Source organism: Mauremys reevesii, linkage group 16 (genome assembly GCF_016161935.1).
Source record: "Mauremys reevesii isolate NIE-2019 linkage group 16, ASM1616193v1, whole genome shotgun sequence".
Lineage (NCBI taxonomy): Eukaryota > Metazoa > Chordata > Testudines > Geoemydidae > Mauremys > Mauremys reevesii.
The window spans coordinates 6,231,111-6,257,354 of NC_052638.1; the positions used below are offsets into that span (position 1 = coordinate 6,231,111).

The window sequence follows — 26,244 nt, forward strand, 5'->3', positions numbered from 1 at the left end:
CAAGTAACAAGCCTCTAATGTGTAATTAATCATCATTCACAAAACAAAAGCCAGTCATAGCAGGAGTGGGTGCTGCTTTGCCCTCCACAGGCACTCGGATTTGAACCCTTTGCTGGAGGGCAGCCGGTTGGGAGCAAAGCTGACCCTCACTGCCTTCAGTTCATTTTGGGGTTCTTAGTGGCCCTCCGACCAGAGAGGTTCTTCCTGGCCCGTGTTGGCTCCGGGTTGGGTGGGAAGAGGGTCTTTTTCCCTCCCTGCTCTTCCGCACTGGCCTGGAAGCTGCCCAGCAGAATCTCGTTGATGTAGCTCAGTGTTTGGTTGTTGAAAACCATATTGAGGTGATCCACTCCCGGCAGCTCCATCACATGCACTCGCTGCTCCTGCTGCTTGGCCCATCGGTTGCACAGCTTCATGCTGCGGGTGCTGACGGTGTCATCCCCGTCCCCATAGACCACGTCCACGGGGTCCTCATAGGGGAAGTGCTCATCATAGATGTAAGTCTCCGCTGTTGGGAGGCCGGTGCCGTAGAGGCAGTAGGTCTCCACGCCAGGAGGAGGCAGCCCCTTCAGCAGGTCCTTGGTGTCGTTCCACATGTACCAGCCATCCTCAAAGTTGACATCGAGGAAGAAGCGCCGGTAGTCCCGGTACGTGTAGTTGTAGGACGGCGTGGAGATAAAGACGTGTGATTCGGGCCAGGCTATGTTGGTCGGGAACATCCAGGGGCTTGTGGTGGCCATGCGCTGTTCCTCACGCAGCTTGATGCTTGTGACCATCGGGATGCCCTGGTTATCTCCTGCAATTCACACAGGCACTTGTCAGGAACAGCAGCTCTAGCAAAATTAACAGATGTCCCAAGGGTCCCAAAGCCGTGTACAGACTATGTATACAGAGATCATTCACTACTGAAATGCAGCCGTCACTGGGGGGCAGGCAAGGCTGCTACTCAACAGATACGCTGTAATTCAGGGCAGGAGGCCAAGAGAAATATTGTTTTGAGGTAAAACTATTGGATTTTTGGCTAATCCAAATGATGGAACATCCTGCAGCACAGCCCTCAGCACCTTGTAGCACTGGGGTCAGTTCTGACTGCATGGGGAGGGCGCCCGCTACAGAGCACCCTGCCCTGCTGCAGCACAGCACCCTGTAGCACCGCACTGGGGCATTGGGGTCAGCACTAACTCTAAGGGGAGAGCGCTCCCTATGACTCCCCGACACCACTCCTTACAGCCACAGTCCTTCCCTGCTGGGCATCTGTCCCTGCTTCTCTAAGCCCAACCTGAAGTATGTGTGTTGGGGGGGATGAGGACAAGGTTTTGTGCTGGGGGAGTTTCTCAGCTGGTGGTGCTGGGTGTCCGACAGGAAGGGAAAGGGTCGTAAGCCTGTGTTAGGTTTTCTAAGCTGTCTCTGTGTGTGTGTTGCAGGGGGAGGGTGTTTCCAAGGGTGTTGGTCAGAAGAGCCAACTCTCCTGGTTTTACTGCGAGTCTTGCCATATTTGGTGTATTTTGGAAAGACCCTGCTCCTGGAGTCCTGTGATTATTCCGGAGAATGTCAGTGTCCTTTAAACCAAAAGGAAGTTTCTGACCCTCCTTGCTGTGGAGAAAGGCATGAAAACATGACTCTAACACAGTCCTAAAGGCTCAGAGAACAGAAGGCAAAGGAAAAGCACCCACAATGTCTTTTTTTTCCCCCCAAAATGTCATGATTTTTAAGCCACTCTCATGACTTCTTGAGGTCCAACTCATGATTTTTGAACTTCTGGGATTGACAATACTGGGTGAGGGCTCAGTTGTGTTCTGAATGGGGGAGAGACTGAGTAGGAAGTAGAGGGGTTCTGCATCTCAGGGAAGAAGGTGTGTGTGGGGGGGTGTTGGGGGTAGGGCTAGGGGAGGATTAGAGTGGGGAGGTGTAATGTAGAGGAAATAGTTTAAAGGACCTCCCTGTCTTCTGCAGCAGAAGCCACCAGAGCCCTGCCAGAGCAGCAGCGTATACACCGAGCTGGGCCTTGCTTAGTTCGTTCTTTGGACCCTAGCTGCATCTGTTGGTTTCCTCATCTTCTGAACGTGGTGTAAAGAGAGCACAGACACAATGGAGAGGGGACCGGCTGTGATGGCAGGGTTGGGTGTGGGGGAATGCAGCCAGTTGGTGAGTGAGGGTGGGCATAGGGCTGGTCAGAAAAACTTACAACAAAATGTTTTTTGTTGGGAAATGTCAGTTTGTTTCAATGGGGACTCATTGGCTGTGATGCAGCTGTCATCAGGAGAGGACTCTGGTGCACGATGGGATTTCTGGTGGGGAGAGAGACCTACCCCAGACCAGCCTATGGGCCACATTGTCATCAGGCCAGAGAACAAAACAACCAGGCTCTGTAGGCCACTGGGGTGGGTGCGCACCTGGGATGTAGGAGACACAGGTTCACGGCTCTGCCATTCTAGGGCAGTGCCCTGATGCAGGGTTATAGAGTCAGTTTCTCTGGCCCAGGGATTATTTACACAAAGTGGAAGAACTTCAACAGGACAGTCTGGGAGAGCCCTGGCCTGCTGACTAGGGCTCCCACCTAGGAGGAGGGAGAGCTTAGTTCAAGTGCCCCCAAATCAGGTGGAGCAGGGTCTTGAAGCTGGGTCTCCTGCATCCTAGCTGCCTGCCCTAACCACCAGGCAAGGGGCTAGTCTGGGGTGGGGGAACTGTTTCCCAAGGGGCTGTAAGTGCAGTGAATTGGGAGGCGGGTGTGCGTGGTGCGTGCAGGCAATAGCAGGTAGAGCTTCAGTGGGAGTCTTTACTGTTGTTTCCTCCCCTGCCTGCTCTGAAGTGCCCGTCCCTGGCCAGTGTGGCAATGCTACCCACAGCAAACTGGGCGGGCTCCCTGTGCCTGGACGCCTGCTCCCTCAGGGGCACTGCGGTCAGACTCCAGGTGGTTGGCGAGCTCCTGATGGAGCCGTTTGCAGACCTTTGCCCACCCTGGGGGCTCTACAACAGATTCACACCTCCCCATTGCGCCATGAAGGGAAGGCAGGAAGTGGACAGTGGGAGCCATTACCCACCGGAGGCCAGGACGAGCATGGACTTGACGGCCCCGCCCCAGGGGGCACCGAGGGAGATGAAGCCCGCGATGAACCGATCTTTCCAGGCCTGGGGCTGCTGCAGCAGGAAGTAGAGGATGTTGAGGTTGCCCAGGCTGTGCCCGAGCAGGAAGACCCGTTTCTGGTAGGCGTCATGCATCTCCTCAATCAGCGCCTTCAGGTTCTGGAAATACTCAGGCTGCTGGTCTGGGGAGAGAGGGGCATCGTGCCATGGGCCGGCAGGAGCCCAGCCGGGGGCAGGTCCCTAGAACCCAGCACAATGAGAGACCCAGGAACCCAGGCCTGGACCCTCCAGTGGAGGCAGAAGAGGAAACATACTGGGGGGCACTCATACAGGCCCCCCCCATGAGAGGATCACTCCCTGCCGCCCCCCCCAGCCCCAACGATATGATCATTCCCTGCGGGGTTCCTCCTCCCACATCTCTCCCAGCATGGCCCCCCCTCCCCTCAAGGGTGTCTCTTTCAGGCTCTCTCACCCTGCTCCCTGTCAGGCTTTCTGGCCTGGTCTCCCTCCTGGGCACGGGGCTCTCCCTGGGCGCCAAGATACCTGTGTGGGTGCCCTTCCGCCTCCCTCCCTGGCTGTCTGGGCGGAGGTGGAAGCTGGTCCCAACTCTGCACTTACTGGGTCCAATCCTCCAGTCGTAGGTGGCAGCCCGTACCGTCTGGTCCCGCACGTAGCCATTGTTCACCAGGTTCTGCACCAGGGTGTGTAGGTAACCTACAGAGAGACAGCGCGGAGATTGGGGGGACCCCAAGAGAGACAGCATGGAGGTAGGGGGACCCCCAGAGATACAGGGCAAGGCTTGTGGGGCTCCAGGGAGATACAGGGTGTGGGGTGGGAGGCTCTAGAGACATAGCATGGGAGCTGGGGGCAGCCCAGAGAGAGAGTGGGTGGGGGGAGACAGATAGCACTTCCTGGTGCAGACACAGCGTGGGAGCTGGGGGTCCCCGGCCACGTACTGCTGTCATGATATTTATTTAAAAGGTGACATGTAACAGATCGTTTGGAATCTAACAACACTCTGGTCGTTAATACCACTGTGAAATGAGTGTCACAAAGCTGTAGGTGAAATTACGGATGCTTTCTGATCTTACCTCTTGGAAACTGTAACTAGACAAAGCCAGACACAGGTGTAGCGTCTCATGAGGGTTTTGATAAGGTGAAGAAAACCCTCTTCTGGCTAGTCCAGATTTTGAACTCTGTACAGATGCCCCAGATGTTGGTTTAGGTGCTGTATTAATGCAATCAAAGGGAACTAACAACCCTCCCCCGCCCCCGGTTAGGCTATCTGCACTCAGGCAGCTTCTCTTTAACAAGAAGTTCAGGGTCCCAGCTGACCACTCCCCATTGCTTTGCTTGCACAAAACCAAGGGATCCAATTCCAAGCTGCTACGGTGGAGCATGACACTGCAAGAATATCACACATAACGAGGCAGCAGATACCCTGTCCTGCATGCTTGTATGGCGCTGGAGGCCAGGCGTCCGAGCGAGGAGGCAGCGCTGGAGCAGCGGAAGCTTGCTGAACAGGACCAAGGCAGGCAGCTCACACCAGAAGAGGAGGGCCATGGGACCCAGGAGGAAGGACTTAATGGCATGCCTGATCAGGGGCTAGCAGACCCCCAGATGTGGGTATGATGGACCCCATCATTCTGCCTGTAGCCTGAGGCATTCTGGACACTAAAGGTTACTCTGGGATTCTGACGGGGGGAATGTGGGAAGTGATTTTTTGGATGTGTTGTTTTCTGTAACAATGTGACAGGGTTGAGACTGAGGGCTCAGGTACAAGCCTGCCATGGCCAGACTCAGTGGTCGAGGGGGCAAACCCTCCCTGGGGAAACTGAGTCAGGGTTGAGTGTGTCTGTGGCAGGATCTGCTAGGAGTGGGGGACCCTGCCATAGCTAAGTAAATAGCTGTGGGCTAATGCCCCACTGTGAACAGGGAAGAGTGCTGGGAGTGGCAAGACTCTGGCACAGCTGTGGGCCAGAATGCCACTGAAAGCAGGGAAACTGAGGCACAGCTGGATGGTTCTGTGGCCCAAAAATTGTAGGGTGCAGTGAGATACTGGCACAGCTGAGGGTAGCCAGGGGCCAGCACTCTGCTGTGAGACAGAAGAGTCAGGATGGTAAGAGACCTGGTTTCCCACCGTTAGGGGTGGCAGAACCCTTTACTGGCCTGGGTGACCCAGATGGGGGAGAAGCAACCACCAGGGGAGCACGGATGCTAAGCGCAGGAAAGATGCCACTCAGTCTGTGGGCTCCGGGGGACTTTGAACCAACGTCTGCGGAGTAGCCAGTGGCTAATCCTACAGGAGGGGTGACAGACTGCTCTGTGCCAGGCCTGAGACTCGGTTACCTAACTCACTGTTGTCATAACCTGTACATACAACCTGGTAACACCCTGGTCCCGACACTCACTGTGTGGTGTACGTATGGGGTGTGTACACAGAGTTATAAATGTGTGCGAGAATAATGTTCTTAACATGTGTTTGGTAAGCAACGCATAACCCGCTCTGTCCCAGACAAAGGAACGTGGATTTGCTTGTCTGATCATCAGGCAAAGACAATGAAGGTAAACAAAGCCATCCGGAGGGTACCTGGGAAAAGACCACTCGACGGGGAATGAGAGGAGAGAGAAAAAGCCATTTTAGCATCTATCACGTGAGGGACTAAGCGCCAGCGTTCTGAAATCACAGAATGTTGGATCCTTCCACCATCTCTGGGAGCTGAGGCGAGGTGAGAAACCTGCTCAGGCAAAGCCTGTCACTTGCTGAAATTAAGTTTTAGTCTCAGAAATGTATTTTTGCTTTTGTTTGCTTGTAACCCTTCCTGTCTGTATCCCTTCTACTTAGTAAAAGCGGCAAAGAGTCCTGTGGCACCTTATAGACTAACAGACGTATTGGAGCATGAGCTTTCGTGGGTGAATACCCTCTTTGTTGGATGCATGTACTATATGAAGTAGTATTCACCCACGAAAGCTCATGCTCCAAAACGTCTGTTACTCTATAAGGCGCCACAGGACTCTTTGCTGCTTTTACCAAGTAGAAGGGATACAGACAGGCCAGCAGGCTGCCTGCATGCCATGGCTCCATGCCGCTCCTGGAAGTGACTTGCTGCTGGCACGTCTCTGTGGCCCCTGGGGGGAGGGGGACAGTGTGTTTCTGTGCACTGCCCACACCCACAAGCATCACCCCTGGCCAATGGGAGCTGCGTGGGACGGTGGCAGCGTGCGGAGCCACCTTCCGCCCCCCCCCGCCAGGGGACTCAGAGTCGTGCCAGCAGCTGGCCGTTTCCAGGACCAGCATGGGGCCACACCATGCAGGCAGCCTGCCTGAGCCCTGCTGTGCCAAGGCCCTCCTTAGCCTGGGGCTGTGGGCTGCAGCCCCTAAAGTCCCAAATTTCCCCCAACCCATCGGCCCTGCACTTAACCCTATGGCTTTTTGTTTAATGTGCTTGTTTTTCTTTTAATATGATCTGACAGTGCTGTGATTGACACACGAGTGTCAGACAATCCCTAGTTAAATTAACGAGCTGCTGTTTACTGTCTCTTTAAAGGAGCAGCAAACTTCATTACTTCTGTGAGTGCTCTAGGAGTGGGCTGGGCAGTGCAGGGCAGATGGGTTGGGGGAAATTCGGGGCTGGGGGCACCCTGTGGAAGGCAGGGTGTGACCTGCCGGCTTGTCTGCTGGCTGTGGGTGTCCAGGCTGTGAGCCACACGGCAGAGCATTCCAGGCACCCAGAGTTGTGGGGCAGGTGGTGACGTAGCCTCTCGCTGGCCTGGGTTGAACCCCAAAGCATCACGGGGCCCCTGGCCCTTCACCCAGACTGCGTTCCTCCCCACTTCCTGGCTGTGGGCAAGCTCCTGCCTGGCCTGCCCAGTGTCTGGGTTCCTCTGGCCAGAGGCGCTGGCGCAGTGTGTTCTGGGCACTGGGTCCCCTCACTCCCTAGTGGCATTGGACAGCCCTCTGCTCTCAGACACGGGTCACTGCACCATGGGCTTTGCAGCGATCTCACCTCCCCTGGCCCTCAGCTTCCCGCCACCCCCTCCCGGCTGAGGGGTCTGGATGTGCAAGAGTCCCAGAGCTGGGACAGACTCAGGGATAAGGGGTAATGGTCCTGTGCTTCAGAGAGCCCTGCAAAGCCAGGCCTGGGCAAATCCTGCAGCAGCCAGGGACCCTTTTCTACGGCTGGGCGGCAGCAGCAGGATCAGCACCCTCGGGAGCTCCCCCCAGACCCCGGGGACCCCTCACCTTGGACACCTTGGGAGAAGGGTGCCCCTCACCTGCCAGCTTGCTCTTGTCCAGGTATTCCACCGAGTAGGTCTTGCCAAAGCCGGGCACGCGGATTTGCACCCCAGGCGCGTTGGACATCTTGCCGGTGCTGCGGTTATACACCACTCTGCAGGGACAGGACAGGAGATGGCAGGTGGGTGGCAGATCCTCTGGGTGGGGACAGAAATCCAGGCAACCCCCACCCCGCATGGGAAACACCCTGCTTGGGAATTCAGGCTGGGGGTTGTGAAGAGGGTTTGGTTCTGTGGCCCATTGCTTGCCACAGGGTGGGCACGTGTCAGCCCTGAATAGCCGAAGAGGTGGCTGTTAAGATTTTGTGTTATTCATGGGTATTCAGGCTCGAGGAGCACATTGTGACCAGTCTGTAAATCACGGGCCAGAGGATCTCACCCAGGAATCCCTGCATCGGCCCCAGCCCTCCCAGGTGAGCTAGAGCGGCTCAGGTGCATTGCAATGGGCAGAGATGAGTCCTGGTCAGCTAGAGCAGAAATCCCTGGTGAAAATGCAGGAGACCTGCTGTGTGGGGTTAGGGGATGGGGAAGAGGTGCCCCATAACTTGGCATTTCCTGGCTTTTTAGGGTTTGCCACACTGACCCAGCCTGACCCCTCCAAGGTAAAGGTTTGGTTTTGTTTATGTAGGAGGATTTCAGGTCGGGGGGGGGGGCAGGGATGCCCTCCAGACTCTGCCTCTGGCGTGTGGGGACAAGGAGGGAGCACCCATGTCTGAGGTTGCAGGGAAGAGGGGGTTAATTCCCAGCTCCAGCACAACAGAGCCTGCGCTCCGGGATGGGCGGAGCTCTGACCTGTGCCCGCCAGGCCAGGCCTGGCTCTCAGAGCAGAGGAGTCTCTGTCCAAGCTGCACAGCTTTAACACGCTGGAGAGCCCCCGGCCCTGGAACTCAGAGCGTCTCAACCCCGGGAACCTTGGCCATCTCTTCCCAGCCGAGCTGAGCACCGTCACATGGGCCCTCTTCTGACAGCTTCCTAACCCTAGCACACAGGGGGCAGCCCTCTTCCCTGAGCGCAGTCTGCGGCTTCAGAGCCGCTGGAAACAATCCGGCAATCTCGACTCAGCGGCAGCCTCACGTTCACACGGCTAGCAGAGCCCTCAGGTGTACCACAGCGTAACCGAAGCAGGCTCCCTGTTTGGGGGAGGGGGAAGCGGTCCTCGTTAAAACAGCCTAGGGGAAGGTGCACTGTGGTGGGAGCCAGGAGACCATGAGGTCAATTCTCTCCTCGTCTACTCACATCTGTTTATATTTGCATGTGTGTCACAGCCCTGATTCCTGAGCAACACCTGGGGGTAGGTAAGAGCCAGCCTCCCCTATAGTACAAATGAGGTAACTGAGGCGATCGCCAGTCACTCTGGGAATAGAAGCCAGGTCTCTAACAGCAGACCCCTGTCGCAGACATGTTACCATTCAGAATACTGCCGCTAACCACTAGCCCACACCCCCTCCCAGAGCCAGGAATAGATCCCAGCCCAGACCTCTATCACCTGAGCTTGAGGAGCTCGGTGACCCTCTAAACATCGGCTTGTCCAACGCTAACAGTGAAGAGACCGAAGGCAGCAAAACCTCTGAGGAACGGGAGCCATTTTCCCAAAGGCAGCTTGTGGCACCAGTCCCGTTGGAAACAAAGGGAAACAGTAGCTATCCACTCATCTTATTTCCAGTCTGAATTTGTCTGGCGATCATCCCCACAACTCCCAAATCTTTCAGAGTCCCTGTTCCCCAGAGTCAAGTCCCCTCCCCTGGAGTGGTGTGCTCCTTGATTTCTAGATTTATATTTTTTATTATTTTATATTATAAAACCCCTGTGTTGCTTGTGTTTACTACGACTAAGTTTACTTTTTTTACTTTACACAGAGAGAGAGAGATTCAGACTGCTGAGGTCCTCCTAGTAATTTACCACTTCCCCCACTCTTGGGTCACCAGCACCAGCAAACTTGATGATTTTATATTTTTTATATTTTCTGCCAGGCCACTGATACAATTTTAAATAGCGTAGGTCCAAGAGCCAATCCCTGCTGGACCCCACTGGAAACATACCCCCTCAGTGACAATTCCCCATTTACAGTTACATTTAGAGACCTAGCAGTTAGCAGTTTTAATGTGTGGCTGTGGTCCCACCCACCTCCACCCTATCACGGAGACAGAGTTGAGGGAGGAGGGAGAGAAAAGGCAAAAACCAAACCCAGCACAGCTGGTGGCAGAGCTTGGGTGGTCCTCAGCTGAGCAGAAGGCAGCAGCCAGCAGACTGGACACCACCCCCTCCCTCCCCCAAGAAAAAAGGAGTCATGATGATGATCCACTTTTGATGGGACTATTTCTTATTAGCCCGTGTGAGCCAGCAGGGGGGCCCAAGCTTCCCAGGAAAGAAAGAGAAGAGAGCCCCCCCCCCCTGGGGCAGCTCATGTCTGTCCATGTCTTTTGTCTTTGTTGATAGCCCCAGAAGCTGCACCAGCATGGTGGAAGAGCCGCACAGCGCAGGGCAGAGGCTGGGAGAGTGCAAGGCCTGGCCTAGAGCGTGCCTCGGGAGAATGTCTTCAGCAGCCAGACTGCAAAGAGCTGACCTAGAGTAATTTGGGCCCCTCTGCCTTAGGGAGCAGCCTGCTTTGTCTCTGTCTGGTTTTGGTGTGGTAGGGTTCTGGAGGCTAAGGAATAAAGCTGTGTCTAACTTCAGTTTGTATGTTGCGAATATAACACCTGCGGAGGTTAAGAAACCATTCAATGACGGGGGCTAGTCAGAGTTCAGTGGCCTGCCTTTGCAAGCCCATGGCCTAGATTTATAAGCGCTAGATTTATGGGAGCTCTCACGGGCCAGGAGCTTTCCTTAATTCCACTTCCATTTTCCTAGTGCTCATTTCTAGGCCTCGCCACACCCCGTCTCACTCTACAGACCTTCTCCCTGCTCTCCAGGTATTTGCAGACCCTCACCATGTCCCTCTGAGGAGCCCCCAGTCCCAGCCAAGTGGCCACACTTTGCCCTTCCCCAGAGCCCATACCCCCCAGCCCGTGAACCTCCTCCGCTTCCCTCTCCATCGCGCCCACCTGGGGATGGCTTTTCAGGACGGAGGTGCCCAGAAGGGGATGCAGCTTTTCAGGCATGGCTGCACCAGGGCCCTACAGAGGGATGGGGCAGAGCTGCTGCTCTTTGGGGGCCTGTGGCTCTCCCAGCTCCCCTGTCCCTCCCAGGAGCAGGGCTTTTACCCCAAGCACTAGCTGAGTGCTCAAGGGACTCCCAGTGCAGCAGAGCTCTGTATTTCCATGCAGCGTCCCTGCATTCCTGGGGCTCAGTCCCGAGGGCAAGGAGCCTGCGCAGCTTGGGGGCCGAGCAGGCTGCCGTGGCCAGGGCTCCCGCCCCGGGGCTCTGAGCTGGTGTCACGGCTCTGTGCTCACAGGACAATCCCAGGAGAATTCTGTCTTCGCTGAGGTAGCTGGGAGTTCCAGGAGGCCCTGGCTACTGGGTTCCCCGCAGCCCTGACTAAAGCTGCATCTCAGACGCCCTGGATGGACCCGGCCTGATGTGGCTGCAAGTGTGGAGGGAGGGCAGCACTCAATGGCGCTGGGTGAGTGGGTCCATCCAATGCCCCGATGCCAGTCAAAGGGCTCCCCTATGGGGCCAGCTGGCACGGTGCCAGCGAGCTGGGGCTGGCAGGGACTCTCCAAGGGGAGCTCCGGGGTGGGGTCGGGGAGGTACCTGGTGTTGTCGATCCAGCAGGCGACGCCAAGCGGCAGGAACATGTGCAGGTTTATCCAGAGGGTGAAGTAGTCCTCGGTTTTGTGGTGGCACATCCAGTTCACTACATTTGGCTTGTCCAGCTTGGCCTCCAGCTGGTTCCCCAGGTACGCGGGCACTGCAGGCACCAGAGACAGAGAGGAAGCAGCCAATCAGACCCCAGCGCGCAGCACGACAGGCCCTGGGCTCTGCTGCTTGGGGTCTGCCGGGCTGCCTTGGCTCCACAGCAGCCCTCAGGAAGCATTGGCAGTGCCAGGAGGGCTGCACCTGCCAGCCCCCATCTCTGCTGCCTAGTGTCACCATGGGGCTCCCTCAGGCTAGGGCTCTCCTAGGTGGGTGGGGCCTGCACGGTGCCAGGCAGGGACATGTTCAGACTGGGACACCTGTAGGGGGACAGGGACCACATGGGTGCCTGGCAGGGGTGCGCTCAGGCTGGGGCTCCGCCCCCATGGGCATGGCTGCACAGGGGTTGCACCAATGTAGCTGCCCCCCTGCAGCCCCTCAGTGTAGACACGCAGCACTGGTATAAGAATGGGTGCATCTCACCCTGGTTTGAAACCCTGCGTGGGTGTGTCTCTCCGGGCACTGGTGCAGACCACAGGCTCTGGCTGCATTGTGGTGGCCCGCTCTCCCCGGCAGCACTTGGGTGTCGCTTTGATCCTCTCCCGGATGAGCCCCAAAGCCATTTTCGGCAGGCCAACCATCCCCGGCTCCCCTAAAACCCAGCGGGAGAGTTCGGATTAGTTAACTGTTGAGGGGAATTCAGAAAAGCCAGTGGCGCAAAGCTGACAGCCAGACTGTGACTGGTCAGTGGAGCTGGGGCTCCTGCCACGGCTAATGGACTCCTCCCCAGTTCAGCCTGGCAGGAGGAAAGCAGCCCAGGGCTGATGCAGGGGGGCCCTTGGGTGGGGACCGAGGGCTGTTGGGTGGCTGCAGTTGGGATTGAAGGGCACCAGCAGAGCTGTGGGTAGCGATTTAGCTGGATGCGATGCCACCAGCCTCTAGCTATGCTGTCTGGCCCCCATGAGCCCCAGGCTTGCCGGGACACAACGTCACACAAGAACATTAGATAATTATTAAGGGAATTTGTAAGAGACTCCAAAGGTTATTACGGAGCTCAAGGGTGGCGGGCCGGGCAGAGCTTCTGCCAGCAGCCCGACGGGGGGGATGGGCTGGCAACCCGAGGATCTGTGCCTGGGGATGCTGACAGGACTGAAGACTCAGGTCCGGAGTCGGGCCCCCAGCTCTGCCCTGTGCTTCCAGCCTGTTCAGAGACTCAGCACTGGCACAGGCTGTCCTAGGACACCAACTCCTCCAGGGGGGTTTAGGGTGCTGGGACAACAGGGCCACGGGGAGACCAACCCGGGCACAGGAGGGGCCGAGGCAGGAGGCTGCTCTGGCTACAGTGTCACGACTGGGACGACGGCGGTCAGACCTATAGGTCAGAGCAGGGGTCAGGTACCAGGAGATCAGAACATGAGGTGGGTCAGAGGGTGAACTGAGTCAGGCATCAGGAGGGTTACCAGGAGATCGGGCTCCAGGTTACAGACAGCAATCGAATAGCAAAGTCGAGGGCAAACCGGGGCCAGAAGCCAGAGCACAGGGTCTGGAGTGCAGTCAGTCAGTCTGTGTTGTTACTCAGTCAGCTCCTCTTCATGGCTTCCTGGTTTATATACTGGTATCGGCCAATCAGGGGACTGTGAGGGGCTGCCACTCCAGTCCCACTGGGCGGTACTTCCTGTTGAGCTCAGCCTCACAGGGTCTTCCTGTGGGTACCTCACCTCAGCCTCCCACGGCAATATGGAGGTGTCAGGAACCCAGAACCTCTACAGGCCTCAGTTCTAGCTCTGTAGTGTCTAACATCCAGCAATTGAACTCCAAACCAGGCCCCGCTGATGCTCCTGGGGCCAGGAAGGTTCCCTGAGTGAAGCCCAGCCTGCGGGGAAGTGTACCTTTAAAAGGCTCTGACAAGAGCCAGTTGTTGGAGTGTGCAGAGGCTCATGTCATGCAGTGCTGGGCAGCTAGAGCTCAGACACTGACAACAGCAGAGTTCTGACAGGCACTGCATGATCACTGAACCCCACGTAGAGACCCTGAGTAGAAGAATGGAGCAGGCCAAAGCCCCACCAGAGCTGAAACAACTGGAGAAGGTTTAAACCAGGCTTGACTCTATCTGCGGGCGATGGGCACCAGCAAAGAAGAAGGTAGCCTTATTTCCGACAGCAGCTGGTTCTGAAGCGCTGTTAGCTCAGGCAGGGGAGGCTAACTATGGAACTGTAGCACAGAAAGGTGAGGAGTGGTGCACTCCAAGTCAAAATGAACCCTAGGAGAGATGTTTTTAAGCAGAGAGAACAAAAAGAAGGGTGAATGCAAGAGAAGTCTCATGACTGATCTAAGACTGAAGAGCCAGTCTTGCCATTTTAACTGAGCACCAGATAAGAGACCAGGTCATGATCGGGACCTGGGACAAAAGACTGTCCAGTCCCAGATGCAGTGTGGACTGGGCTTGCTGCACCTACGGCTCAGGATGAGACCCTGCAGAAAGTAATGAAGGCTATTTCCAATTGAAGTGGGTTTGTCACTACTAGGTCCTGTTTAGCGGCACCAGGATGGTGATTCCTAAAGTATTGCAGAAAAATATGCTAAGAAGGATACATGAAGATTATTTAGGGATTGACAACCCTAGGAGAAGGGCCAGAGATGTATTACGCTAGCCTCAAATGGACAGTGACATTGAAGAACCTGTCAAGACTTGTTGCATGTGCCAAAAATACAAGCTAAGTTAAGCAAAAGAGCCTGTGTTGTGGCATAGGAAAAACTGGCCCCCTGGAGCACGGCAGGCATCGATTTGTTTACATTGGCTGGAAAAAACGTTGTACTTGTCCTAGACGATGATTCTCACTTCCCTACGGCAGCCTTACTAGAAGATACTACAAGTAAGCAGGTTCATAGCAGGTGCATATCAGATTTATTTTTGCTAGACATAGTATACTTGACATGCTAATATCTGACAACAGGCTGGGGTTTAGTGAGCATGAATTTAGCAGTTTGCAGCGAAGTACAGGTTTAGATGTGTAACTGCTAGTCCCCACAGTCCCTAATCCAGGGTTTTAGGTTGAAGATGGTGTCAGAATTATAAAGTGCCTACTGAAAAAGGCTGCAGAGTCAGACTCTGATCCATATGTTAAATTATGGAAAGGCACCAGGGAACATAAGAACAGCCATACTGGGTGAGACCAAAGGTCCATCCAGCCCAATATCCTGTCTGCCGACAGTGGCCAATGCCAGGTGCCCCAGAGGGAGTGAACTTAACAGGTAATGATCAAGTGATCTCTCTCCTGCCATCCATCTCCACCCTCTGACAAACAGAGGCTAGGGACACCATTCCTTACCCATCCTGGCTAACAGCCATTAATGGACTTAACCTCCATGAATTTATCCAGTTCTCTTTTAAACCCTGTTATAGTCCCGGCCTTCACAACCTCCTCAGGCAAGGAGTTCCACGAGTTGACTGTGCGCCGTGTGAAGAAGAACTTCCTTGTATTTGTTTTAAATCTGCTGCCTATTAATTTCATTTGGTGGCCCCTAGTTCTTATATTATGGGAACAAGTAAATAACTTTTTCTTATTCACTTTCTCCACATCACTCATGATTTTATATCTCTATCATATCCCCCCTTAGTCTCCTCTTTTCCAAGCTGAAACGTCCTAGCCTCTTTAATCTCTCCTCATATGGGACCCGTTCCAAAACCCTAGTCATTTTTGTTGCCCTTCTCTGAACCTTTTCTGATGCCAGGAAGCACGGGCTGTCACCTGCTGACATTTCATCCAACAGAAAACCGAAAGCAAGAGTGCCTGCACTGTTAGAAACTGACATCAGAGTCACTGGGACTTGTAGTCCCCAGTGACTCTGACGTATAAAGAGACAGATAAGGCAAAATAAAAAACTCAGCATGATTTTGGGTCATAGGAGCTACCACCACTTCATTAAAATGATGCAGTGCTTCTCTGTGAAGGGAAACAAAGGTTGCAAACAGCTGTGGGGTCCCAAGAGGTTTCCCTGTGGTCATGTGAGGTTGTCACCGCAGATGGACACATACTATGGTGTGTGGACAGGAGGCAGAATCGCCTGCCTAGCAGTTAGGGCCTAAGGTGGCAGGTACACCCGATGGCTCATCTCTGGTGGCCTTGCATCAGCTTCCCTGAGTCACTTCCTACCTAGCCCTGACCAAGCTGCCCAGCTGCCTTTTAAACCTTGCCTCCAACCAGAGCATGCTCAGCATGGGAGGAGAAGTGGGGCCTCCTGAGCCCGGAGTTGCTCCGTACCCCTGTCCTGTCCAGTGAGGGGTTAATACACCTTGTCACACCTCCCTCCTCACAATCGGTGCTGGGGCATGGTCCTGTGGTTCTTGTGCCCACAATCTCTTGAGAAAAAAATCTGTGTTTTCATGATCCTTACCCGAGCTGGTGAAGGCTTTCAGAGCTGTACAGCTGCTGGGAGAGGTACCACCACATAATCCAGGGGTTGGTGTCTTTCATGGTGTTGAGCCATTGTAGCGGCACATGGTCGGTCACTAGCCGAAAGGCATTCATTCCCCCACAAGTAGCACCTCAGAGCGTCCATTTCACTGCTAGGGCCTCCTTCTTGATGACTGAGTAGGTGGTTTCTCGCAGGAACAACTCCCTGCTGAGGTACCTTCTGGGTGTTTTTCCTCATCCATGTTTTGGGGTAGCCTAGGCCCACTTCGGAGGTCTCTGTTTGGAATGTAAACTTCTTGGTGAAGCCAGGGTGGGTGAGCATGGGTTCTCAGCTCAGCTGCTCCTTTAGCTCCTGGGAGCTCCTCTCACAGGTCACCGACCACAGGACCTTCCTTGGGGGTTGGTGTTCCCTGCCAGGTCTGTCAAGGGCCTTATTGGAAAACCTGGGAGGTGGGCGGGCACAAGCCCACCCACTTCTAAAGGCCACTCCCCCAGCCTAGCAAGAGGGACCACTGGACCCAGGAACCAACTGATTGCGTGGGGCAACTAATGAGAAAACAGGGTAGGGAGTGGTGGTCAAAGGTTCAAAACAAGGGTACCGGATGAGGACACCAAGCAGAGAAGCCCGGACAGTGCCCACTGCTCCTCAAAGCTGTCAAGGAAGCCAGTGGACGCTGCCCAGTGGAACTCTGCCCAGCTGCGTGAAACCAGGGAGGAATGGAAATAGGCCCCACAGTCGCAGAGCACCCCTCGTCCAGCATCCTTCTCCTGGTGTTATAGATGGTGACTTTGGCCAAGGGCAGGAGGAGGTTGACGAGGAGGTCTCGCAACTTTGTGGGGCCGCGGATAGGGTGTGCGAAAAAGTATAGGTGCGGGGAGAAGTGCCAGCATAGGGGCTGCAACCTGGCGCATTCATGATAGCCGTGCGCCAGGTTCTCCCTCACACCGCAGAAGGGGCGGGCCTCGGATGTAGGGGTGAACCGCGCCAGATACACGCCCGCGCTCATGGCTCCATGAAAGAGCCGCCAACCAATGTCCCCGGCAGGTCTTGGGACCAAGGTGGAATAGAGGCTAGCCCACCGGGGCACCTCACCCGCCACAGGTGGTAAATAGTCCAGCCACTTTGTGTCAATAGTACACCCCCTGGAGTACGGGATGAGAGGGTGAGGAAACGCAACGTGTGGAGCACGAGCGTGTACAATTGGTACCTGGGCGCGGTTCGGAAGCAAACCGGCCGCAGGGTGCGCAGCCAGCTCGGCATATAGGAATGGGGAGGCTGGGGGGGCTCGCGGAACAGGGGCCCGATAAAAAGGCCCGGGGTGAGGGGTGGGCGGGGAGCGCCCTGTCGCAGGGCCCGCCGCAGGAAGATGAGAGAAAGGGGCGACAAGGCAGCACCCACCCCCTGGAGTACGCGCAGGGGGGTCTCTCAAGGGCACTGGGATGGTAGTGAAGTTGGGTATGAAATGCTTGTAGGAGCCCGCGAGGCCGAGGAAGCGCTGTACCTGGTATTTTGCCATGGGGGTGGCACATTGCGCCGGGGCCTGCTTGTTATCAATGAGTGGTCTCAACCGCCTCACTCCTACTTGGGTCACCTCTCGCCGGGCCAGCCGGCATTGGGTCGGGTTGGCTGTGAGCCCTGCCTCCTGAAGGGCTAGTAGTATGGCTGATACGTGCCTCGGGTGGTCTTTGCAGCTCTACCTGGAGATGATAATGTCGTCAATGCATGCTGGGGCGTACGACCCAGACGGGGCATCCTTACCCCCCTCTTGGACAGTGTGGCTGGGTGCTCGCCTTCCAAGGCTCTCCTTGTAGCTCCGCCACATGCTGCCTCAGTTTCCCCTCTCATCGGTCTCCTCAAATGCTCCAACCAGGCCATAGCATTTAAAAATAGTCCCCTTCTGGAGCGGGACCCCTGGTGTAGCTCTTGGAGCACACTGCTGGCCTCGAACAGCTGCCCCCATCCCCGCTGAGCAAGTCTGCCAGCAGGCTCAGAGGTCTGACCTGTACATGATGGGCACACAACCCTTCTGACCAGGCTGTACCAGTGACTCGCTAGGGCAGGCTGGGCTCCCAGTCACTGCATCTCTCTGCCCCCCACCAGAGACAGGGCACACAACCCTTCTACACACACACACACACACACACACACACACACACACACACACACACCTTGCTCAGAGGCAGCATGCCATCCACACGCCTCCCACATGCTGTCCACATGCCATCCACATGCCTCCCACACACCATCCACACACCACTGGCATGTTGCCCAAACATGTCCTATACAGCCTTCACATGCCACCCAAGTACCTCCCAAACGCTGCCCACTCACCTCCCATATGCTGATCATATGCTTCCAACATGCCTCCCACATACTGCTCACACAGGGAGCTCAGAATGGTGTTTTCTCACATGTCAGTACATGTCAAATACACGGAACATGCCACCCACATGCCATCCCCTCAGGGGAGATGACAGCGTCCCTGGGGTGGCCTTTCGGACACACATGACCACAGACTGAGGGCTTTCTTCCCACACCCTGACTGCAGAGACAGGCGGTTCTAGGATGTATCGGGCAAGGCATTTCCAGGAGAGATAGGGAAGTATTAATGCCATTGTACAAGGCACTGGTAAGGCCTCATCTGGAATAGTGTGTGCTGGTCTGGTCATCTGTGTTCAGGAAAGATGAATTCAAACTGGAACAGGTGCCGAGAAGAGCTGCTAGGATGATCGGGGAATGCAGGGTCTGTCATATGAGAGGAGACTGGAAGAGTTCGGCTCGCCTAGCCAAAGGGGGGCTGGTTTGAAGCTGAGCTTTATGAGTGGGATGATATGATGAGGCTGCCTGTGATAGCAGGGACTGGATTCAGTGACCCAGCAGGTCTCTTCCAGTCGGATGTTCTCACCTCTCCAGCTCAAGCCGGTCTCTGCCCTGGGACAGCATGACTCTTCAAACACAACCCCTCCCAGCTGTGCATGGGGTCAGACAAACAGGGCAGAGTCCAGCAGCAGTGTGAGATCAAACAATGCAGCAGCTTCCACGAAAAACGCCAGCCCAGTCCCACTGGGCGACACGACGGGGCAGGCCTCTCTGGCTGGCTTCCCTTGTGGAGCGTGGGAATGCTCCTTCCAAGCTAGGGGTGGGCGAAGCTTTGGCTAAGAGGGTAAGTGACACACATGCAGGGCGGAGTAGGGAGGTGATGTTACCTCTGTATATGCCACCGCTGGGACCATTACTGGATTCTGTGTCCAGTGGTTGTCCACACTTCAAAAAGGATGTTGAAAAACTGGCAAGGGTTCAGAGCGTAGCCATTAGAATGATCTGAGGTCTGGAAAAACCTGCCTGACGGTGAGAGACTCAAGTATTTCAATCTATAAGAGAAGGTGAAGAGGTGATTTGATCATGGTCTGTAAGTACCCATGTGGGAAGGAGATTTCTGATCACAGAGGGCTCTTTGATCTAGCAGCCAAAGGCAGAACAAATTCCACTGCCTGGAAACTGAAACTAGACACATTCAGACTGGAAATAAGGTGTAATTAACCACAGGCCCCTGGCCCTGACTGGAGCAGAGCCCCCATGGGACAGATAGGGCTGCGATAACATGCTGTCAGTGGCTGCAAGACCTCTTTCCATTTGTACAGCTGACGCCTCTTTCCCAGGTCCAGGCCAACTCTTCTGTTACCGAGTGCTGTCCTACACAACCCCTCTCACCTAGCGCCCGGCTCCGGCACGTTACACCAGTGGAGAAAGCGATAGCAGAGCCTGGCACAAGTGAACTTGGTTAGCTGGAGAATCCAGCTCCAGTTTTCTAGTAGGGCAGATCCAAATTGCCACCACGCTGCCTTTCAGACCGAATGTGCCAAACCGATGTGCTTGGCTGTGCTGTCTTTAATCACTGTAACTTCGAACCACTAGAACACAGAGCCAGGACTGGAAGCCGGGGGTCCTGAGCCCCAGCACTCTACTGCTGTCTATCAAATACCTGTGTAACCCACTGGCAAACTGTGGGACCAGGCCCCCTGGGCTCCACCTGACGTGTACCCCTTTAGTTCACATGCAAGAGCTCTGTGTGGGGGATGTGACGATTGAGGGTTCAAACCCTGCTGGCTGCACGTGACGGAATTTCTGGTTGCCCGTTTTCTTAAAAACAAACAAACGAAAGCGCCAACGTCTGTATAATTCACAAATGGAGAAAACAGCCTTTAAAAGCTTTTACAGTTAAAACTGTCAGCGCTGGTGCAAAATACAGCAAAGAGCAGTGACCCCTAGGGTTTCAGTCACTTCTCTGCCACAGACTTGCTGGGTGATCTAGGGCACTTGCTGTGTGCCTCAGTTCTCCATCTGTACAATGGGGCTAATGGCACCCCTCCCCCGATTATGAGGTGCACAGATGCTGTGGAAGTAGAGGCCTTATAAGTAGTTTAGAGACGTGGCAGCCATCTTCCCCGAGGTTGCCCATGGCATCAGCTCCATTGGAAACTATGGGAGACAGTAACCACTAGGGGGCACTTGCCCCCAGTAGCAGTCTCTGCTGAGTAAGCTGGAAAGCTTCTCTCTCTCACCAACAGAAGTTGGTCCAATAGAAGATAATTTACCTCACCCACCTTGTCTTTCTACTGAGAGCCAGAGTAGCTACAAAACCAATGGGAAATGTTGGGCCTCATGTAAATTATGCGAAATTGCAGCCACTTTTGTGTAAGGGAAAATTGAATTTAATGGTTTCCAGTGACAGGAAGCAACCACTAATCAGTTTGCTTAATTGTGCCATCATTTCTGCAAACACACTTTCATCACGAGCGCACCAAGAGTTTGGACAACGTGAATAGGAAACCAGCCACTTGCTGGTGAAAGAAAGTCGGAAAAGGGGAAAGACGGCCACCAGGATTTCTTAACACTCCCATTATTAATTAATGGTAACTCATTAAGGAATCAATGTAGCTGACAATCCACAGAAAGTTCCAACTTTACGCAGAGAACCCGGGCAGTAAATCTGGGGGGGAGACACGCTCTTCTTCACACGAACCAGAGACATACAATCCCTGCTGTGAGTGACAGCTGGAACTTCATCGTAACCAGTCAGAGGCACTACCCCGGGCCTGTAATGGACATGCCACTAGTGCAGATGAGTGAGTGGAGGGGAAGAAAGGCTCAGAGCCACAAAGGTGCCTAAATACTGATGAGGATCTGGGCCAGGTGCCAGACGCCTTTCCTACCAAGAAACGGTGGCCTCGCTGTCAGTGTGGGGCTCACGCTGGCATAAACACAGTTGTGACTGACCAGGCAGGCGTGTGCGCTAGGGAGGTCAGTAACAGAGCTGTTTTCTCTCTACTGCACGGCAAAGCATGGAGATTGGGAGAGGTAGATATACTGGAGGGTAGGGATAGGGTCCAGAGTGACCTACACAAATTGGAGGATTGGACTAAAGAAATCTGATGAGGTTCAATAAGGACAAGTGCAGAGTCCTGCACTTAGGACGGAAGAATCCCATTCACTGTTATAGACTAGGGACCGAGTGGCTGGGCAGCAGTTCTGCAGAAAAGGACTGGGGGTTATAGTGGACGAGAAGCTGGATATGAATCAACAATGTGCCCTTGTTGCCAAGAAGGCTAATGGTATATTGGGTTGTATAAGTAGGGGCATTTCCAGCAGATCGAGGGACGTGATCATTCCCCTCTATTCGACATTGGTGAGGCCTCATCTGGAGTGCTGTGTCCAGTTTTGGTCCCCCCACTACAGAAAGGATGTGGACAAATTGGAAAGAGTCCAGCGGAGGGCAACAAAAATGAGCGGGGGGCTGGAGCACATGACTTATGAGGAGAGGCTGAGGGAACTGGGCTTGTTTAGGCTGCAAAAGAGAAGAGTGAGGGGGCATTTGATAGCTGCTTTCAACTACCTGAAGGGGGTTCCAAAGAAGATGGAGCTTGGCTGTTCTCAGTGGTGGCAGATGACAGAACAAGGAGCAATGGTCTCAAGTTGTAGTGGGGGAGGTCTAGGTTGGCTATTAGGAAACACTATTTCACTAGGAGGGTGGTGAAGCACTGGAATGGGTTACCTAGAGGTGGTGGAATCTCCTTCCTTAGAGGTTTTTAAGGTCTGGCTTGACAAAGCCCTGGCTGGGATGATTTAGTTGGGGATTGGTCCTGCTTTGAGCAGGGGGTTGGACTAGATACCTCCTGAGGTCCCTTCCAACCCTGATATTCTATGATTCTATAAGTAGCTCAGGGACAGAGACAGGAATGGGGTGTGGCATGGGGAGCAGTTCAGGAAGAGGGACAGGCTGGGGGCGCAGTGCAGGGAGTGGCTCAGGAAGAGGGACAGGCCAGGGGTGCAGTGTGGGGAGTGGCTCAGGAAGTGGGACAGGCAGGGGGCGCAGTGCGGGGAGTGGCTCAAGAAGTGGGACAAGCAGCGGATGCAGTGCAGGAAGCGGCTCAGGGACAGGCCGGGGGTGCAGTGCAGGCAGTGGCTCAGGAAGAGGGACAGGCAGAGGGCACGGCGGAGGAAGAGGGACAGGCAGAGGGCGCAGTGGCTCAGAGAGAGGAACAGGCAGAGGGAGCAGTCCAGGGAGTGGCTTAGGAAGAGGGACAGGCCGGGGGCACAGCGGAGGAAGAGGAACAGGCAGACGGCGCAGTGCAGGCAGTGGCTCAGGAAGAGGAACAGGCAGAGGGCGCAGTGCAGGCAGTGGCTCAGGGAGAGGGACAGGCCGGGGGCACAGTGCAGGGAGTGGCTCAGGAAGAGGGACAGGCCAGGGGTGCAGTGTGGGGAGTGGCTCAGGAAGTGGGACAGGCCGGGGGCGCAGTGCAGGGAGTGGCTCAGGAAGAGGGACAGGCCAGGGGTGCAGTGTGGGGAGTGGCTCAGGAAGTGGGACAGGGAGGGGGCACTGTGCAGGGAGTGGCTCAGGAAGTGGGACAAGCAGCGGATGCAGTGCAGGAAGCGGCTCAGGGACAGGCCGGGGGTGCAGTGCAGGCAGTGGCTCAGGAAGAGGGACAGGCAGAGGGCGCAGTGGCTCAGAGAGAGGAACAGGAAGAGGGCACAGTGCAGGCAGTGGCTCAGGAAGAGGGACAGGCCGGGTTTGCAGTGTGGGGAGTGGCTCAGGAAGAGGGACAGGCCGGGGGCACAGTGCGGGGAGTGGCTCAGGAAGTGGGACAAGCAGCGGATGCAGTGCAGGAAGCGGCTCAGGGACAGGCCGGGGGCGCAGTGCAGGCAGTGGCTCAGGAAGAGGGACAGGCCGGGTTTGCAGTGCAGGCAGTGGCTTAGGAAGAGGGACAGGCCGGGGGCACAGTGCAGGCAGTGGCTTAGGAAGTGGGACAAGCAGCGGATGCAGTGCAGGAAGCGGCTCAGGGACAGGCCGGGGGTGCAGTGCAGGCAGTGGCTCAGGAAGAGGGACAGGCCGGGGGCGCAGTGCAGGCAGTGGCTCAGGAAGAGGGACAGGCCGGGGGCGCAGTGCAGGCAGTGGTTCAGGAAGAGGAACAGGCCAGGGGTGCAGTGCAGGCAGTGGCTCAGGGAGAGGGACAGGCCAGGGGTGCAGTGCAGGCAGTGGCTCAGGAAGAGGGACAGGCCGGGGGCGCAGTGCAGGCAGTGGCTCAGGGAGAGGGGCAGGCCAGGGGTGCAGTGCAGGCAGTGGCTCAGGGAGAGGGGCAGGCCAGGGGTGCAGTGCAGGCAGTGGCTCAGGGAGAGGGGCAGGCCGGGGGCGCAGTGCAGGCAGTGGCTCAGGGAGAGGGACAGGCCGGGGGCGCAGCGGAGGAAGAGGGACCGATGAATCACTGAACAGCAGGAGAGAAAGAAAAGCACAAGGAAGGCCCCGTACCAGTTCTCTGTCCTGTCCCCACACTGGGTCCCAGGGCAGAGACCGGCCTGCTCGGTGGCTGCAGCACCTGGCGCGCGAATGACGCAATCCTTCCAAAGGATTGTCCTGTGCTGGCCGGGCCGGGCTCCTTGGCCTGCTCCTTCTCCCCCAAAGCTCTCCGAGCACCAGGTGCAGGCTGCCCTCAGCGCTCAAGCAGAGCCCCCAGGGGATGGGGAGTGTCTCCCTGCTGCCGTGCCGGGGGTGACCTTACCGAGTACCACGGGTGGGGTGCTGTTGGAGGGGGTTGCTTCTGGCGTGGCGCTGGGAGGGAAGAGCACATTGAAGAGCCAGAAGTGGGCCGTGGGCTGCGGGAGCAGCAGCAGCGCCAGCGCGAGCAGCGGAGCCCTGAAGCCTGCGCTCCCCATGGCAGGTCCGGCTGGGATCCCTTCTGCACCTCGAGCAAACAGCCTTTGCTTTTATCAGAGCACCGGGCCAGGCCAGGAGGCGCGGGGGGGGAGGGGAGAGCCGCAGGGGGACGGCCGGGAGGGGGAGGGAGAGCGGAGGGCAGAGTGACTGCGCTGCACACACCGTCCCCAGTCTCCCGCTGCAGCCAAGGGCTCTCGGCTCACCTGGAAACCAGCCCTCGGCCTCCCAAAAGCAGAGACACCCAGAGTGGGTGCCCACCTCTCCCTGAGCTGACCCCCACCGAGGGCTGGGGACAGCTCCCCTCCCCTGACAGCCCTGGCCAGCCCCACCACAGGTCACGCCCATGGGAACGCAGCGACTGCAGGCTGGCGCTACCGAGTGGAGCCCTCCGTTACCCCACGGGGCAGGGCGCTGGGGCAGCAGGGATCCGGCCCGGCCCAACGCTGGTGTCTCTGGGCCACGGGTCGCTCCCCAGGGGCCCCTGCGCCTGTGGCCTTTGCACTAATTTGTCCCGCACAGCCCAGGCTCTCGGGAGCTCAGCAGGGGCTGTTCTGCAACACAGCAGCCAGACCATGCTGCTGCTGCCCACGGGGGGCAGGCCCCATGGCCCCCATGGCTGGGGAGAGTCTGCCCACAGCCAGCAGCGCTGCTCCACAGTGGGTAAGTCAGGGAGGTGGAGAAGACTCCTGTCTGCGTGTGTGTCACACACACACACACACACACACACACACACACACAACACACACATCACACACTCTTCCACCCTTTCACACAGCCCACATACACACTTATACACCCCTTCAACCCCCCACCCCCCCCCCCACTTACACACATCTACACACGCCTCACACATACCACACACAACACAAAACAATTTTTTTTTTTTTTTGTTTCTTTTTTTGTAAATTTTTGGATGAAAAATTTGGACACCACACAAACAAATTTTGATGAAACACGTTAGTGGTTAAACCCCACTTTTTTGCTTTGCTCCCTTGTGTTCCCTGCCCCCCTGCCCCAGAGAGAAGAGAAGAGGAGAAGAGGGCTGCCCCCAAAAAAAAAAAAAAAAAAAAAAAAAAAAAAAATGGCACACACAAGAAAGCCCACAAACATTTGCATTTTGGTCGGAAAGGGGTTTGCTGCTGAACTCCGGTTCAGCTGCCTTGAACTCCTGAGCACCCGTCCTGAGCAGTAAGCAGCAGGCTGGGAGTTGCTGGAGCCACCCGTGGGTTACGCCTGCATGGCAGATGTACAGTGTCTCGGCTGTGCGTATATATCACAATAGCTTTCGCTTGGAGTGGCTCTGTGCAGTCACACGCAAAAAAACGACAACCCATCTCTCCCATGGAGCTGGCATTTCCAGAGCCCAGCCCTTGCTTCTCGTTCCCTTCCAGACCAGGAAAGTGCAATTTCCAGGACCCCAGCAGGCAAATCACTGCCTGCAGAGCAAAGGTGACCCCTCCCACATAACCTTAACTCTGCCCTGCCCTGGGGAGTGCCTCAGGGACGTCTCAGTACTGAGGGCCCAAAGGCGGGAGCTGCACCATCAGGCTGTGGCTTCGTTCCCGTTGGACTTACATAATGGGTCAGTAAAGCCGCCTGAGTGGCTGGCGGCCCCACTATCCCCCGGCACACCACGCTGGCGGACCGAGCGCTCGTGAGTGCTGGGATTGGGAACTGGTTCTTGGTGCCAGACCTGAGATCTCCGCTGGGGCAGCCCCCTGGAGCCAGAGATGGATCTGGCCACAGATTCTCCCCTCCCTTGGTGCAAAAAACAGGGTTTGAGACAGGCTGCATCAGATCAGTGGCCCTGGGGCCAGGCACCCAGCCAACCTGCAGATTCTGCGCCGGAGAATGAGCCAGCCCAGACCCACCTGTGCATCGTTAATTGCCGATGTAGCTGAGCAGCAATTAGGCCAGGAGCAGCTTGGCTAATAAAGGCTTATGAGGGCTGAGGCCACAAGCCCCCCAGCTGCTGATGGTGGACGTGCCTCAGGAAAGCCGGGTAGGAAGCTAGTCCCTGAGGCGTCTCCCTGGAAAGCAGAGGCTCCTGGAGAGAGGAACAGGCCTAGGCAGATGATGCGCCCAGGCAAGGCACTGGGGCAGCCCAGCAGAAGGAACTGGGTATGGGATCTCCTGGGGCAGTAAAGAGTAAAACGCTGTTGGGGGACGACTAGCGTCTGGCCAGAGACCCAGGCTCCAGGCAGGGATCTAACCTGAAAGTGCCCCCGGGCTGGGCCGGCGAAATAGAAGACTGATTAAGATGGGGCAGAGAGCTGCCAGTGGGGCAGCTGACTGAAGCTTTCCCTGAGGTTTTTGGGTTGCCCTTGTCTGTTGAATGAAGGGGGCCCTCTGACGAATGAGCTCTTTCATACTAGAGAGGCCACCTTGGTGAGGGGAAACTGAGACTGGGACTCCCCTGCAGGGCTGCTCCTCACCCTAGGGGGTGTGCC

General features: G+C 56.1%; 1 protein-coding gene across 5 annotated transcripts; it reads right to left on the minus strand.

The window, feature by feature from the left end:
• LCAT (lecithin-cholesterol acyltransferase) lies at positions 1 to 23,852 on the minus strand. 5 transcript variants are annotated; one of them, XM_039502562.1, is made up of 6 exons: positions 23,640 to 23,851; positions 11,068 to 11,224; positions 7,357 to 7,472; positions 3,700 to 3,795; positions 3,039 to 3,263; positions 1 to 793 (listed from the first exon to the last, which is right to left on the minus strand). In XM_039502562.1, exons 1-6 carry the CDS (start codon positions 23,791 to 23,793, stop codon positions 156 to 158), a joined length of 1,386 nt encoding a protein of 461 aa, XP_039358496.1. In that variant the 5' UTR covers positions 23,794 to 23,851; the 3' UTR covers positions 1 to 155. The 5 variants fall into 5 exon arrangements, with proteins under 5 accessions (XP_039358496.1, XP_039358499.1, XP_039358498.1 ...); XM_039502565.1 differs by lacking the exon at positions 23,640 to 23,851 and adding an exon at positions 18,491 to 18,508; XM_039502564.1 differs by lacking the exon at positions 23,640 to 23,851 and adding an exon at positions 15,565 to 15,745.
• Positions 23,853 to 26,244: the final 2,392 nt, after the last annotated feature.